The sequence below is a fragment of the Panthera uncia genome (assembly GCF_023721935.1).
Source record: "Panthera uncia isolate 11264 chromosome C1 unlocalized genomic scaffold, Puncia_PCG_1.0 HiC_scaffold_3, whole genome shotgun sequence".
NCBI classification, from domain to species: Eukaryota; Metazoa; Chordata; class Mammalia; order Carnivora; family Felidae; genus Panthera; species Panthera uncia.
In genome coordinates this window covers 18,864,744-18,881,801 of record NW_026057584.1, presented here as the reverse complement: position 1 = coordinate 18,881,801, position 17,058 = coordinate 18,864,744, and the positions used below count along the sequence as shown (strand labels likewise).

At 47.7% G+C, this 17,058-nt stretch overlaps 1 protein-coding gene across 2 annotated transcripts in view; it reads left to right on the top strand.

The window, feature by feature from the left end:
• Positions 1-17,058, top strand: part of TTLL4 (tubulin tyrosine ligase like 4) — a 36,953-nt gene that overhangs the window by 17,490 nt on the left and 2,405 nt on the right. The window contains exons 2-15 of one of the 2 annotated variants that reach the window (XM_049614871.1): positions 1,172-2,816; positions 3,900-4,009; positions 4,371-4,434; positions 9,612-9,733; positions 10,169-10,279; positions 10,638-10,714; positions 11,413-11,604; positions 11,698-11,780; positions 12,005-12,133; positions 13,800-13,922; positions 14,222-14,320; positions 14,642-14,776; positions 15,170-15,337; positions 16,755-16,857. In XM_049614871.1, the coding sequence (XP_049470828.1) occupies positions 1,270-2,816; positions 3,900-4,009; positions 4,371-4,434; positions 9,612-9,733; positions 10,169-10,279; positions 10,638-10,714; positions 11,413-11,604; positions 11,698-11,780; positions 12,005-12,133; positions 13,800-13,922; positions 14,222-14,320; positions 14,642-14,776; positions 15,170-15,337; positions 16,755-16,857 (3,063 nt within the window). In that variant the 5' untranslated portion in view covers positions 1,172-1,269. The remainder of the gene's footprint in view (positions 1-1,171; positions 2,817-3,899; positions 4,010-4,370; positions 4,435-9,611; positions 9,734-10,168; positions 10,280-10,637; positions 10,715-11,412; positions 11,605-11,697; positions 11,781-12,004; positions 12,134-13,799; positions 13,923-14,221; positions 14,321-14,641; positions 14,777-15,169; positions 15,338-16,754; positions 16,858-17,058) is intronic. The other variant, XM_049614872.1, reaches the window with a different exon arrangement.

Sequence of the window (17,058 nt, the reverse complement as noted above, 5' to 3'; positions counted from 1 at the left end):
AAAATACAAGGACCTCTCCCCGTTGAAGTTTGTGTTTTAGAAGTAACTTGAGCCAAAAAATTCTCTGCTAATTCTTTCCCTCTTGCCATTGCAAAAACACTTCCTTGGTAAGGATGCCAGGATTCCACTCAGAATTATCCCAGATGAATGACTTCTTATAGAAGGGTCTTATTTTTTTCCCCTTTGGATGCTGTCATTTGTGAAAATTGGAGATTATTTTGTGACTTTGATTTAGAAAGTAAATGACCATGCTTAACAGACTGTTTGGAACTGAGAATTACTGGCTGGTTCAGAGGTTTTGCCTTAGAGGAAACATTGAATGAGGGAACGTCTGAGACAGGCCCTCCCTCCCTGAGATCAATCCCCAACTGATACCTGGGGTTTGATGTAAGGAAAGCTCTCCTACTTCTTCCTCTATATTCTGCCCCCTGAACTCTCCTGTCCCACTGTGGCTGCTGGAAATGAGGTCACTTGAAGTAAAAATACCGTTGGTGTCCAGTTCCATTTTGTTTCTACTTTTTCCCACCAACAGCTGGCATGGGATTTAAGTCTATATAGTTGGCAAGACGCTTGAAGAGATGAAATCACTGTCTCAGCTTCTGAGAGAACTGCAGAGGTCAGCCCGGGAATTCTCTGCTTATATCTCAACTTGTCACACTTAACTATAAAATGCAGGCCACGCCAGGGGTGACTGAACGTTGGTCAGGGACTCCTAGATGTAAAATCTGTTTCTCAAGTGACCTTTGATCTTTCAGAATTGGTTGGTGAAGAGGAAGATATTGGCTGGTTTCTCTGCCACCCCCAGACTTGCCTTATTCCTTGCCACACTGGGGGTTAGGCGAGGGAAGGAAGCCACTCAGTGAAGTGGATGGTGACACAGAGAGATGTATTTTGCTTTGGAGAGAGAGGAAAGATCTCCCTGAGGGTGTGGGAACACGTGAGCAGACTCACTGGTGGAGTCTTAAAGTCCGTGTCCTTGATGAAGCCGGCTTTGATTGCATGAGGGTAGCAGGAAGACCACTGGAAGCACCCTAGGACTCTCGTGCTCTTCTCTCAGGGTTCTAAATGACAGCCATGGCCGGGTGCCCAGGAAGAACCGAAGGGGGGCTCTGTTGCCCGGGGTCTGTCCTTCTGGGACTGTGACGTTCCCTATGGCTTCTCTCCCCTTCAGGCTGACGGACTTCAAGGATGCAGCCACTACTACTGGAGGTGTGTGGCACCTTTTCCGAGTTGGGCCATGAGGCCACGTGGCCATGATGTGGGCCCCTCATGGCCTCAGCAGGAACAGAGCACTACAGCATTGGCCTCCGCCAGAGAAACAGCTTCAAGCAGAGTGGCCCCTCAGGCACAGTGCCCGCCCCGCCACCGGAGAAACCCTCCGAGGGCAAAGCCTGGGCTCAGGCCCATCAGCAGGTGAAGCCAATCTGGAAACTGGAGAGGAAGCACGTGGGGACACTTTCAGCAGGGTTGGGCCCAGGCCTCTTGGGGGTCCCACCCCCGCCAGCATACTTCTTTTGCCCCAGCACTTTATGTAGCTCAGGGCGCACGGCCGTCATTGCAGGCCACAGCACCTCCTGTTACCTGCACACCCTCCCAGACCTGTTCGGCGGCACCCTCCTGTACCGCCGCTCCGGCTGCAGGCACAAACCGTACCAGCAACTGGAGTCTTTCTGCTTGCGCTCGAGCCTGCCCGGAAAAACACCTTTTTCTCTCCCTCAGAAGAGCCTCCCTGTCAGACTCACTGCCAACAAGGCCCCTTCTTACACAGTCTCCCCCATGGCTCAGCCCATGGCATCCTCATCTACAGATCCATACCTCTCACTGGGAGCGGCTGGGGAAAATCCTTCGGGGAAGAGCCTGGCCTCTGCCATCTCAGGGAAGATCCCTTCTCCATTCTCCTCCCCCTCCCCCTCCCCCTCCTCCCCCTCCTCTCCGTCCTCCCCGTCCTCCCCCTCCTCCCCCTCCAAGCCCACGCTGAATAACAACTCCTTCATGCGGCCAAATAGCACTAAAGTGCCTTTATCGCAGGCCACAGAGGGCCTGAAGCCAGTATCCTCACCCAAGATCCATCTTGTCTCCTGGCATCATTTGGGGGGTACTGGAGACTGTGCAGTGCAGCCTATTGAACACAAGGTCCCCAAGAGTACCGGCACTGTCCTAGATGATGCCCCTGCCTCTAGCACCCTGTCTGCCCCCAGCTCCTTAGACATGTCCACCACCAGTGTTGCCTCTCCCCAGTATAACCGGAGTAACTTAACCACAAGAGCAGAGCCACATCCCTGTGGCCTGGATGGCGACTTTGTTTCTCAGGCTCTGACTAAGGAGGTTCGGTTCACTGAGGCCGTGAGGAAGTTGACTGCAAGAGGCTTTGAGAAGAAGCCAAGGCAAGGCTGCCGGTTTGAACAGTCTTGTTTCATGAACTCCAGCTTGCAGTGCGATCTCCTCAACAAGAACAGGCTGTGGAAACCTCCCTCAGTAGGCCAGCAGTTCCCTCAGGAGGATGCTGGAGCAAACAGCAGGATCCTCCCTAGAGCCCGGGACACGTTGGAGTTGGACAGCACAGTCTTCTGTACCAAACGCATCAGCATTCACCTCCTTGCCTCACATGCCAATGCGCTCAGCCACAGCCCTGCCTGTGGGTCTACGATCGACTCCCCACCACTGGGAGAAGACAAAACTCCCATTCTGCCTTCTCCCTCTCAGCCCCTTGGTGTAGCTGATGTGGCCACCCGTCTCTCTTCCATCCATCTGGGCCAGCTTGGGACGGAGGGGCCTAAGGAAGCCAGGGAGCTGGACTCACCTGCTAGGGATATCGGGTAAGTTGGGGGACGTTTTTGATTGATTTAGAGCAGGAGAATGTATACAGCATAATTTAATGACACTGACCTTATGTCTTTGAAGGTGGTTTTATTTTTTGGCTGCCCCAGAATTTTGGTTTTCACTTTAGGGCAGAGGTTGGCAAACTAGACCAGTAGGTGGGCCAAATCTTGCCCACTGTCTGCTTTTATAAATAAAGCTTTATTGGAACACAGCCTTCCCCATTCATTAACTGCTGTGTATGGCTGCTTTCCTGTTACAATGGTAGGTTTGAGTAGTTGCAACAAACTGTATGGCCCACAAAACTGAAAAGATTTACTCTCTGGTCCTTCAGAGGAAGCGTTTGTTTTAGATTAAAACCAGGGAGAATAATACCAAACATCTTGTGTTGGGGCCTGTGACTTTTCTACTTAATTCCAAACCAGATCAGGCTCTTTGCCATTCCTGGTATGATAGCCATTTAAAAAAATTTTTTTTAATGTTTGTTTATTTCTGAGACAGAGACAGAGCATGTGTGGGGGAGGGACAGAGAGAGAGGGAGACACAGAATCAGAAACAGGCTCCAGGCTCTGAGCTGTCAGCACATAGCCTGATGTGGGGCTCGAACTCACAAACCGTGAGATCATGACCTGAGCCGAAGTCAGACGCTCAACCAGCTGAGCCACCCACGCACCCCAATGCAGCCATTTTAGAGTTAGGGTATACACATGCTTGGCTTCTTCTCTTGTGCTTTGTTACCTCTCTGGAATCTTGGTCTACCAAATCCTTGTTCTGAATTCCCAGAAGTCTAGCGACCTTTGAAGTCAGTCACCAGGCATTCGTTGATGGTGTTTTTGTGTGCAGAATTGTGTACTTACGTGCTATGAGGGACTTCAGAGAAGATAGGAGACAGGGTAGCTCTCTACACCACAGGGGCTGTGGGCTTGAGGAACTGTGGCTAGACCTAAGCTCTGAGGGCAAGAGAAATGAGCAAGAGACAGCAGGTTGGTGAGTGGAGAGAAACACTGGGACATGATCAAGGAATGAGGATCTAACTGTGACCTGTCTTACTGACTGGGCTGGGGCATGATTCTTTCTTACAGTTCAGCTACACACCTCCAGGTAGACCTGGGTGAGGCTGAAGATCTAGAAGAAGAGCTGGTAGATGGTTTGGAAGACTGCTGCAGCCATGATGAGAATGAAGAAGAGGAGGGTAAAGGACCCTCTTACCTCCCACTGGGAAGTGGTCACCACCTGCAAGGGAAGGGGGCTGACAGCTGTATGCTGGCTCCTTGACTCCCTTTATCACCTACAGTAATCATTTGCTTCATGGGTCTAAGGGTGGTAGTGGCTTCTGGGGAATGGGTTTCCTAGCCCTCCCATCCCACCAGTCTTGCTTTCTCTGTGCTGCTGCCCAGCTCACAAAAGGCCGTGCAAGGCAGCAGGGTGGTGTTCGTGGCTCTGCGGGAAGGCTGAGCCAACGTGTCCAAGGAAGAGCTGCCTAGGCTTGGTGAGTTTGTGTAGCAGCCTCTCCTAGTGGAACTTCTCTCTTTTCCCCCCCCCCCCCCCCCCAGGAGACTCAGAGTGCTCCTCATTCAGTGCTGTCTCCACCAGCGAGTCGGTAGCAGTGATCTCTAGGTGAGTATTATGTTGATCATTGGCAGAGGCTCATTTGCTGTCTCTTTAAGATTATAAGGAGATTAATTACCTACGTCATTAATGGCCCCGTTAACTGTAACTCATTTTTACCAGAGTTTTACATTTGCGATTTTAGTTTTCAAACAAGGACCAGAAGCATATTGTATCATTTAGGCTTAAAAATAGTACCATGTTTCTTAGCCTACAGTTTGGTCTTAATTTCCAAGAAATTGTTCAAGTAAAAAAAATGATTTCAAGAAGTGCTTAGAAAATTGGGCTACCTGGGTGTCTTAGTCAAGTGTCTGACTCTTGATTTCAGCTCAGGTCATGATCTGATGGTCGTGGGATCAAGCCCCAAGTTTGGCTCATGGAGCCTGCTTAAGATTCTCTTTCTCCCTCTGCCCCTCCCCCACTTGCATATGCGCATGCTCTCTTTCCCCCCCAAAAGGAAAAAAATCTTCTAGCTTAAATCTAGGTTATTTTATTGACTACCCTTGGTAGAGTCTGAGAAATATCCATGTCTAACCAGGGAACCAAAAAGTCAGTCTCTTCATGTAGGCTCTTCTTTTACAAAACAGGTTGTTGGAGGATGCTGCGTAACTGAGATGGGGAACCCAGGGGAAGGAAGGAACGCAGGACTGTGAGGAAGTTATTATAAATGAGGGCAGTCATTCTGCTGAAGGTCTTTCAAGGACTTGCTGAAGGGTCACATATGCTGCCTTTCTGGGTAGAAAGTTAACACCTTCAACATAACCTTACTTGTTCCCCTCACCACTTACAACTTTGCCTTATTACATTGTTTTATTAAATATTATTTTAAAAATATTATAAAGATCCCCCCCGCCCCAAAGTACTAATTTCTTTTTTTTTTTTAATGTTTATTTTTGAGAGAGACAGAGTGCGAGAGGGGGAGGGGCAGAGAAAGAGGGAGACACAATCCAAAGCAGGCTCCAGGCTCTGTCAACACAGAGCCCAGTGCAGGGCTCAAACTCACTAAATGGAAGATTGTGACCTTAGCCAAAGTCGGACACTTAACTGATCGAGCCACCCAGGCGCCCCTAGAGTGTTTTTCTTTTTAAAAATAACTTCTGGGGCGCCTGGGTGGCTCAGCTGGTTAAGCGTCTGACTTCGCCTCGGGTTGTTATCTTGCAGTTCAGGAGTTCGAGTCCCGCATCCGGCTCTGCGCTGACAGTTCAGAGCCTGAGTCTGCTCTGGATTCTGTCTTCCGCTCTCTCTGCCCCTCCCCTGCTCATGCACTCTCTCTCTCTCTCCCAAAAATAAACAAACATTAAAAAAATTTTTTTAGAAAAATAACTTCTACTGAAAATGTAAAAGGAACAAAATACAAGTATTGACAGTTGGTGTTTTGTTTTTTGTGTAAAATTTCTCTGCTAATTTTAATGAAAATCAAGCCACGTGTCAAGGCTAACATATACCTACTGTACAGAGCGCCCACACTCAGCTTGCTTTTGTCTGTGTCAGCTGTGCCTCAAATGAAGCAAAGAGGACAAGGAGCCTTCCATGCCTTGGTTGGTGCAGACCAGGCAGGCTGCGGCTCTGTGAGTGCGATGGTGGCAACGCCAGCACCAGTTTTGAAGCCCCAAACTAGCAAGGGGAGAGAACTGTTTGGAAAGAGAAGACACAGAACTAGAACTTTCTGTGAAGATGGATAGAAATCCTGTCCTAGGTAACCCTTAGTCTAGTGTTACTCAAAGCCTAACTGGTCCTCCTTCCAGAAAAACAAAGCCACATCTGGATGTTGACTTGAGGACCTCTGCTCTCCATAAGAGGAGGATAATTGACTTGGAGTCCCACCTTTTCCGTACTTAAGGGTGACCTGGGTTTGTCTTCAGGCCTACTTTGAGACAGCTGCACAGCCCTTTACTTAACCTTTCTGAATCATATACTGTAAAATTCACAAAAACAGTTTGCTCATAATTTGTTCACTGGTTAATTTAACTTCTACAAGATGTACAGACCTTCTTATCTATACAGGCTTAAAACATAGATTTTCAAACACATGGAGGTTGATGAATTCCAAACCACTTTGCATTTTAAGGATGACTAAAATCAGAAATACTTTGGGACTAGCTAAAATCATTTTTTCTGAATTGTGAGAGATTTATATATTTTATCTTATAGAAAAGTTGACAGTCATAGAAAGGTCATTGAATACACTGTCTCTGTTTCTCTACCTAGCAATAGTTTATTGCCTTTTCTGTTTCATATTCTTTTTTGAAGAATCACTTAATTTAATATTTTTTTAATGTCCATTTATTTATTTTGAGAGCAAGAGAGCGTGAGTGGGGGGAAGAGCAGAGAGAGGAGAAAGAGAGAATCCCAAGCAGGCTTTGCACTCTCAGTGTAGAGCCCAACATGGGGCCCAATCCCACAAACTACAACACCATCACCTGAGCTGTAATCAAGAGACAGACACCCAACTGACTGAGCCACTCAGGTGCCACAAGAATCACTTAATTAAAAAAAAAAAAAATGGGGGGGCACCCGGGTGGCTCAGTCGGTTAAGTATCCAACTTCAGCTCAGGTCATGATCCACAGCTAGTGAGTTTGAGCCCCACGTCAGGCTCTGTGCTGAGAGCTCACTTGCTAGCTCGCTCTCTCTTTCAAAAAAATGAATACATGTTAAAAAAAATTTTTTTTTTTAATTTGTTTTTTTAACGTGTATTTATTTTTGAGAGAGAGAGGCAGACTGCAAATGGGGGAGGAGCAGAAAGGGAAAGACACAATCGGAAGCAGGCTTCAGGCTCTGAGCTGTCAGCACAGAGCCTGATGTGGGGCTCGAACCCACAAACTGCACGATCATGACCTGAGCCGAAGACGGATGCTTAACTGATTGAGCCACCCAGGCTCTCCAAGAATCACTTAATTTTAGAGCTGGAGGTCATTAAGAGTCCAGTGTGTGTGTGTGTGTCTCTCTCTCTCTTTTTAATGTTTATTTATTTTTGAGAGAGGGAGAGACAGTGGAAGCAGGAGAGGAGCAGAAAGGGGGAGACACAGAATCTGAAGCAGGCTCCAGGCTCTGAGCTGTCAGCACAGAGCCCGACACGGGGCTTGAACCCGCAAAGTGTGAGATCATAACCTGAGCCGAAGTCGGATGCTTAACCTACTGAACCCCTCCGGTTTTTTTTTCAGATGTGAATATTGAGGACAGAGAAGTAACTGTTGCAGCGGCATAGTTTACTGCTAGCTCAGAAGCCAGGCCTCTTGAGGAGGCAGCTAACAAAGATTTTCTACCTTTTTTTTTTTTTTAATTAAACTTTTGATTTGGGGACAATTAATAGATGCACATGCAGTTGTAAGAAATAATACAGAGAGATCCCCTGAACTCTTTACTCAGTTTTCCCCAGTGGTAATATTTGGCAAAGCTAGTACCATAGAGTACAATCAAGATATTAACCTTAGTGAAGATACAAGTATTTCCATCACTGCAGAAATCCCTCCTGTTGCCCTAATAGCCAAACCTCCCTCCCTCCTGTGCCTGTTTTCTCCTTAATGCTTGGCAACCACTAATTTGTTCTATAACTTTTTCACAAGTTGATTTCATCTTGATTTCATCAAGAGTATCATAAAAATAAGATGATTGCCATATGCAACTTTTTGGGATGGGCTTTTTTTTTTTTTTTTTTTAACTCCGCATATTCTCTGCAGATTTATCCAGGTTGTTGCATGCATCGAGGTTGTTCATTCCTTTTTATTGCTGAGTAGTGTTCCATGGTGAGGATATGCCACAGTACATTTACCTGCTGAAGGATATTTGTACTTGGGTTATTTCCAGTTTGGGCTATTGGGAATAAAGCTTCTGTAAACCATCACATACATCTATTTTTTAAATTATTTATTTATTTTAAAAACGTTTATTTGTTGGGGCACCTGGGTTTTCAACAATCCTAAATTCTGATACTCAGTAAATTCAAAGCCTTTCAAGTAGACTGTTTTGGAAATGGGGAATTAAGAGTTGAGTTCAGTGACATTATTTCCTTGAGAATTAGTATTTAACGTGACCCAATAACATTCTTTAAAAATTCTTGATTTAAAACGCTGAAGTGTTTTACATATAGTGCCGATTTCTGGTGTGCTGTAAAATAACAGATAGAATGGCTGTTTAGAATCTAAAGGTTAATCTTAAATAGTAATGTTTGTGGATCATACCAACTCAGCAGAGAGAGTAATAACTATTTTTTCCACCCCCAATGCTATTTAAAGAAATGGTCTGCGTGTGTCAGCTTGTACCCAATACATAGTTGAGGTGTTCATTTATTTGAGATCCCTTGAGATAGCCTTGGCTATCTTGGCTAGCCACTGTTGGAACAACAGTAGGGACTCAATAGCCCACTGCCCCAGATTCCCAGACCTGTGTTACCATACTGTTACATAAAAATCTGATACCACAAATCATTCCCAAAATGGAGAAAAGCATTAATTATCTGTGTATCTTCAGATTTAACCTACATATAAAATGTGCTAGAAGTATCACTCTTTTCTTTCGCTTTTTTTTTCCTTTTTCTTTTTAAAACTCTGTTCCTCTTAGGTCTTTTCTGCTCTTCCTCCTTTTTAATTATTCTTATCAATTTTTTTCTCTCTTCTTTGTCTCTGTGTAGCATATTCCTCTTGCACGCACCCAGACCCATTACCCACTTGCAGAGCCACTCTTCAGGGGCTTCCCCTGCCTGTGACCTGTCACTAGAAATTTTGGAGCTGAATCACAGAAGGAAGTATTGGAAAATTTGGTCTTTAGGTGACATTTAATAGTGTGGCTTATGGGTTAGCCCTAGCACTTTATGGATTACTATTTGCAAAATAATTACTGAGCACTTGTCTTTGTAGAATCACAATTTAAAAGACAGCATCCCCAGGGCTCCTGGGTGGCTCAGTTGGTTAAGCATCTGACTCTTGATTTTGGCTCAGGTCATGATCTCACAGTTGGTGAGATCGAGACCTGCATTGGGCTCCATGCCTCAAGCACAGAGTCTGCTTGGGATTCTCTCTCTCTCTCTCTCTCTCTCTCTCTCTCTCTCTGCCCCTCCTCTGCCTGTGCACTCTCTCACTCTCTCAAAATTAATAAAGACAGCACCCCGAAAGAAAGTATATGTCATTGTAACAGCACTCCACGGTTGTGGACTTCCCTTTCTTTACCATGTGTCTGTTTTTCATCCTAGGAGCTGTGCAGAGATTCTGACCAAACCCCTTTCCAATGAGAAAGTTGTCCGACCAGCTCTCATCTACAGTCTCTTTCCCAATGTGCCCCCTACCATCTATTTTGGCACCCGGGATGAGAGAGGTAAACCTGGCCAAGTGGCTAAGTCCATAAGTACCCCCAGGAGAAGGATGCTAGCAAAGTTAGGAGGAGGTGGCAATAAGGTAGCAAGGGTTTTCCAGAGTGGCTTTTTTTGGCGCTCGGTGCCTCACCTGGTTCACCAGTCTGATATGGGGAACTTTTCCTTGTCTGTCCTGAGCTGACCCTTGTCAGCCCCATAATCTCATGCCCCATTCTTGCCCTCTAGCCTTGTTTCTTCTCCCTTGCAATCTCCCTCCTTTCTGTGTTCCTCAACCCTGTGTAGCCCCCCTTACTCCACAATGGACTTTTCCTTTGAAACTTTGGCCTGGAGCAATACTTAGTGGCTTGTCTACCTAGGTGAAATTGAGCAACAGTGCCACCTTTTTCCTCTTCTCATCCTGACTCGTGTTCTTCTTCACCCCCATCCCTTTTCCCCAGTGGAGAAACTTCCCTGGGAGCAGAGGAAGCTGCTCCGGTGGAAGATGAGCACAGTGACCCCCAACATTGTCAAGCAGACCATTGGACGGTCCCACTTCAAAATCAGCAAAAGTGAGTCACCTGCCTTAATGCAAGCCTGTTCTTTGCCCCAACAGATGGTCTTAGGTAGGAGGAGAGCCCTAGTTACCTCCTGATATGTGGGGACCCTGTCCTGAAGTTTCCAACCTCAGAGGAAGACCTAGCTCTGAACTCCTTCTGGGCTGGAGCCTGTTCCTCAAAATTAGAAGACAAGGAGCCGTTGTTCTATTCCTGACCCCAGAGCCTCGTGTAGGACAGCTCCATGGCGACTCTCAGAAAACTGGGTCTGGGAGCTGTGCCCAGGCCCAGTGGTATTTCTGGGGCCTCTGAGCCTCTCCATCCCAAGGACTGAGCTGCTAACAGAACTGACTCCCTGATGTGCCCTCTGTAGGAAACGATGACTGGCTGGGCTGCTGGGGTCATCACATGAAGTCTCCTAGTTTCCGATCCATTCGGGAGCATCAGAAGGTAGGGGTCCTTTCTGGGGAGCAGGCGGGAGGAGGTCAGTGTTGGGAACAAGGAAAGAGGGGGGTGGCCGTGGAGAAGCCAGGAAGGTGTCTAGAGGAGCAGAGGCCGTGCTGGAGGAGGGTGCGGTGGAACCCTCACAGACCGCGCACCTCTAGCGGTGCAGGGGTGGTGTTCCGGGCAGTTTTAGACTGCCCGAGACACTTTTCCCTCTAATGTGTCTGGAGGTGCAGCACCTGTTTCCATTGATCATGTTTCTCCTGTAACTGCTGCGCGTCACCTCCACTCCCCCAAGCTGAATATGCATAAAGAGGGTGCTGGTCTAATGTTGAAACAAAGGAGTCCCTTGCCCCCAGACTTAATGAAGGCCATGTGCTTTCCTGTCTTTGTCCTACAGGCTGTCATGGCAAAAGACTTAAAACACCTTTTTCTTTGCACTTATCTGACTTAATCACTATTGTGCGGCTGTTCGTGAACTATCAACTCCTTGAGAGCACTACATTTTGGTGTGTTTTGTGTGTGCTTTCGTCATCTTTTGGTACTTATGTAACTGAGTACTTTCCATTAGATGGTGATGGTAAGATGGATCAAGGGCTCATGCTGTCATTTAAGGAAATTGGAACGGTACCATGAGTCTTGCTCTCTTCCTCGTGGCCTCACCAGGGCCATCCCCCTGCTCTCACCCTTTGTCCCTTCTGTAGCTAAACCACTTCCCAGGTTCATTCCAGATTGGGCGAAAGGACCGACTGTGGCGGAACCTGTCTCGCATGCAGAGCCGCTTTGGCAAGAAGGAGTTCAGCTTCTTCCCCCAGTCCTTCATCCTGCCTCAGGATGCCAAGCTCCTGCGCAAAGCTTGGGAGAGCAGCAGCCGCCAAAAGTGGATTGTTAAGCCGGTGAGTGGATCACAGTGGGTGGTAGGAAAAAATGGGGAACAGTGGTGTATTGGGCCGGGAGCACATCTCGTCTCCTTTCCACTTGATTTCTAGCCAGCGTCAGCTCGAGGCATCGGCATCCAGGTCATTCACAAGTGGAGTCAGCTCCCCAAGCGAAGGCCTCTCCTGGTACAGAGGTGAGCCTGTCTCTAGCTCACATCTGGCTCCCCATTCTCCCATCTCCTCAACCTGGAGATTCCCTGTTTATAGTGTTCTTCTGTCCTGTGTCCTCCCAGCCAAAGACCTCCTTCGCCAAATGTTTTAAGGTCTTTATCCCAGGGACTGTTCGCTGGCTTTTGCCATTTTATCCTGAGCCCTGTCTCATTGGTCATGTCCCTGAAGCTGGCCTTTCCTCATGTAGGTATCTACACAAACCCTACCTCATCAGCGGCAGCAAGTTTGATCTGCGAATCTATGTTTACGTCACCTCCTACGATCCTCTGCGGATTTACCTCTTTTCAGATGGACTCGTCCGCTTCGCCAGTTGCAAGTATGTGGTAGTGGTGAGGCCGCATCCTGACTCCTCTGGGGGGTTTGTTTTCCTGAAAGAGAGGAAAAACTGGAAGATGCTGAGCAGAAAAAACACACTTTGGTAGTTTGGGTTAACAAGAGAGAAGGAGGAGGGTATTTGGAAAACCCAGTCTTCTTTTCCTTCCTTGTGTCTCCTTTTACATGGAATGCTTCATTTCTTTTTTTCTTTTTTCTTTTTTTTTTAAATTTTAATGTTTATTTTCAAGAGAGGGAGAGAGAGAGACAGAGCATGAGCAGGGGAGGGGCAGGCAGAGAGAGGGGACACAGAATCTGAAGCAGGCTCCAGGCTCCGAGCGGTCAGCACAGAGCCCAACATGGGGCTTGAACTCACAAACTGTGAGATCATGACCTGAGCTGAAGTCAGATGCTTTACCGACGGAGCCACCCAGGCGCCCCATGGAATGCTTCATTTCTGACACTTCTGGTCACGAAATGCATTGGGGCTTTTTCTAAACCACATGAGGCAGTTCTCTAAGACACTGGCTGGGTACCTGCAATTTAACTCTTGCCACTGTCCAGCCCCCAGAGCATCCAGTCCCCAGAGCGTCCAGTCCTCCAGGTTGGGGCTCATTCTCACAAGGTTGCCTCTTCCTCCTGCTTCAGACACCAGTCATAAGTCCATGTGCCACCTATGCATCTGACAACCGGTGTGCTATTAGTCAGAGGTTCCTGGGACCCCCTTCTCAGGTTCCATTAATTTGCCAGAGAAGCTTACCATAAAAGGAGATGGTAAAGTTTGATTATAGATTAATATCCAGACAAAGCAAGGTGTCAGAGGAGACAAGGCACAGAGCTTCCCTGCCTCTCTGGATACCAATCTCCCAGCACGCCCCACGTGCTTACCCACCCAGAACCTGAACCCCTTACTTATAGAGTTTTTATGGGGGCTTCATCACATACACATGATTGATCATCAGTTCTGTTTTTAGCCTTTCTCCCTCTTAAGAGAATGGGGGGCGGGGTCGAAGATTTCAAGCTTTGGTCTGTCTGGTGATCAGACCCTATCCAGGAACCCACCCAAAGTCACCTCATTAGAACAAAAGACCCTTTTGTCGCCTAGGAAATTACAAGGGTTTCAGGAGGTATGTGTCAGGAACTGGGGTCAAAGACCATATATGAGAACAAAAGATGCTTCTAGTGCTCTTATTACTGAGGAATTCTTAAGGGTTTTGGTAGCTCTGTGCCAGGAACCAGGGGCAGGGACACAGAGGTCAGTTTCTTATAAATCGTGTTGTCACTTGGGGACTAGGAAATGAGAAAGTTCTCTACCTCATTGAATGTGGGTTGGGTCTTCCTGCAGGACCAAGGTGGGGATGAAGGAGAGGAGTCCCACATCCCTTGCCCTATACTTCTCTTCCACTTGGCTGTTCATCTGTATCCTTGTCATCTCCTTTTATAAGCAACTAGTCAACATAAGTAAAAGTTTTCCTGAGTTTTGTGAGCTGCTCATGATAAAAGAGCTGTGGTATTTTAGAAACCTTACTGACGGATATACTTCTCAGACTCTCGTGCATCTGAAAAGATCTGTCCACTTGTCCTTTACCTCCTCAGGATTTGGGAAATGTTTGGACCCTTGTCTGCCTGCCATCTCTCTATCTTACCTCTGCCTTTTTCCTCACTCCCAGGTATTCCCCTTCCATGAAGAGCCTTGGCAACAAGTTCATGCACCTGACCAACTACAGTGTCAATAAGAAGAATGCCGAGTACCAGGCCAATGCAGATGAAACGGCCTGCCAGGGCCACAAATGGTACCCAGGCTGGGCCCCCATGAAGTGGAGGCCTAGAGGGGCACAAGGTTCTAGCCTTTGGGGAGGTTCAAGGGGATGGTGAGCGGAGTATTGATGTAAAGCCCAAAGGTTACTTAAACACTGGGCAGTTCAGAATTGGTCTGTTTGCATCTACGCTCCTTTCTTTCTTAATTGAAAACCTCAAAAGAAGAGATGTGGAGAAAACACCTTTGGACCTCTTACTCCTTTTTCTTTCTCTTTCCTTGATCACTCATTCATTGAATATAACCCCAAATACTACCCCCGTCCCACCCTTGCAGGGCACTGAAGGCCTTATGGAACTACCTGAGCCAGAAGGGAATCAATAGCGATGCCATCTGGGAGAAGATAAAGGATGTTGTTGTCAAAACCATCATCTCGTGAGTCACACTGCCACCCTGGGTGCAAGGCCTGCCACTGGATCCCCTTTTCTTATGGGCCTCCACGCTGCTGTGTCCTAGACATTGACCACGCTGTGTGTCAGTTTCTGAGGACGGGCAGTAGGAGGGAGTGGATAGAGTTCTGCTCTTCTACTGAACTTCCTCTCCAGAAGCTGGCGCTGGATCAGAGGCGTCTCTTGGGAGCTGCTTTTCCTGGGTTACTTCTGTTCTCCCATCTCTGGGCAACTCCCCTGGCAGGGCGGCCTGTGTAGGGCCCTCTGGGAAGAGCTGGGCTGAATACTTGCTCTTCCCTGTGACCAGGTCAGAACCCTATGTGACCAGCCTGCTGAAGATGTACGTGCGGCGGCCCTATAGCTGCCACGAGCTCTTTGGTTTTGACATCATGCTGGATGAGAACCTCAAGCCCTGGGTCCTAGAGGTCAACATTTCCCCAAGGTAAGTGGGATTCTCAGGGCCCTGAGTAGAACTCTTCTGTAGCTCCGTGATCCTCTACCCCTTTGCCCCCCATGCCTTGCTGACTTTGGGAAGACCTCTCCTTCACTAGAATTTGTGTTTTCCCTTCATGGTCTGTTTTTCTCATTCACTCATTCTTTGCCATTATCTCAAGAGTCTTTGAGGATGGAGAGAGATTGTTAAAAGTTACTCTTTTCAACTTGATCCCTACTGCATGCTTTTGCCCTAGCGGATGAAGGTCATGGCCAGGAACCCCCCCTGAGTGAGGTTATTCACTATCTGTGGGGCAAGAAGTCCCCCATGATGATGCACATGAGTTGGGGAGGCAGTGAGTAAATGGGGCTAGCCCTAACTTGGGTGCATAACCAGAAACAGTTTTACTGCTCTTTGTACCCTTTCCCAAAGCCTCCACTCCAACTCTCCATTGGACATCAGCATCAAAGGCCAGATGATCCGTGACCTTCTGAACCTGGCAGGCTTTGTTCTGCCCAACACAGAGGATATGGTTTCCAGCTCCAGCAGCTCTAGCAGCTCCAGCACCAGGTCAGCCTCCCTGCTTGGCTGTGGCTTGCCTGGCAGCATGAACAGCCCCATGGTGACTGTGGGAAGGGATGATGTCTGGGCGCCCCCTCCTGATGGTCTCCTTTGCGACTCAGTCTGCCCCCACAGTCTATCCACACACCTTTCCCACGTCAGTGCCCCTCAAAAGCGTGTCTGGTTATCTTGTTCCCAGCTCAGGAATCTCCAACAGGGTGTGGGGAATCAGCTTTGAACTCCTCACAGGCACATTGGAGGCCACAGCCTCCTTTTCCCAGGTGCCCCTCCCTCTACTCCTCCCCCTGGCTCCTGTGCTCTGACAAATCAATCGCTCATAGGACCTCAAAGTTGGAAGGATCCTTAAGGATCAGTGAATTGAGTCTCCCCCCTGCAATGTATATGGCTTCTCGCTGTCCTCCCATAGTATCCCCTCCTCCGCTCATTGGGATTCTTCCTCCTGAAGTTCCCCTCAGTCAGACCTCCCTGTTGTGACCTCAGCCATCCATGAGAGCCTAGCTGAAGACAGAATCTTCATGAAGCCAGCCCTACATGGGCTTTCTCCACCATAGCCCCACACCACTTGGAACCACTCTTGAGGAAAGGGAGCTAGTATTTAGTTGGTACCTGCTGTGTGTAAGGAGAATCCTGTAACTTATCTCCACAACAACCCCATGAGGTTGGTATTAAGTATCCTCAGTTTACAGATGAGGAAACTGAAAATCACTGGGGTTAAGTAGCCCACCCATGGTTATTCAGCTACAAAGTGGTAGAGCTGGGATTCCAATCCTGATTTGCTAGGAACAAAACTTACTTTCCCCACCATGCCTTGCAGACTCCTGTTTGGCTCTGTGCTGTGGTTGTCATTTGACACCTGCCGTCTTGTGAGTATTTTGGAGGCTATCTTTGTATCTCTCAGCAGTAATCATAGTAATGTGGATGAGGAAACTGTGGTACAGGGAGGTCATGTGATTTGCCCAGGATAACACAGCCAGTAGGGCTGAGCTGGGTACTTAGGAAGTGTCCTCCAAATGAAACTGAAGTATCCAATAATTATTTGGTGTTGGGGGGGGGTCCTCTTTTTTTTTTTTTTTTTTGTTTACTGAAATGCAACCTAATGAGGTACCTTATACTCTTTCAGTTTTCCATGGTAATTGATCTTTGGACGCCCAGACAGGGTATTGTGGTGTGATCTATTCAAGTAACAAATATTTCTCTAAACTTCTTTGTCTTCTCTTGAGAAGGATGTGACTCCATCCAACAAACCACTTAACCTTGGTGCCCTAGTGAGTCCCCTGACCCTGACCAAGAGTGTCTTCCTTCTCCAGTTAAGCTAAGGGTCCTGGGATGGACCCTCTCTCCTCATGTCTTCAGGATGTGAAGCTGCTGACCTTACCCTTTGCTTCTTTTCCATCCATTGCCTTAGCCTGCCCAGCTCCCCCAGGGACAAATGTCGAATGACCCCAGAACATTTCACTGCACAGAAGATGAAGAAAGCCTATTATCTGACCCAGAAAATTCCTGATCAGGTAGGAGATTACACACACACACACACACACACACACACACACACACACACACACCGAGTGCCAACAGAAAGTTTCCTCAGTCAAATATTTGGGACCCTAAGGCAACCGGTTTTCCCTTTCCCTAGGACAGGGTTTCCTAACCCTGGTCCATGATCCCTTGGTGTGCAGAGATCTGCTGGCTTATGTGTCGTTCCAGGAGAG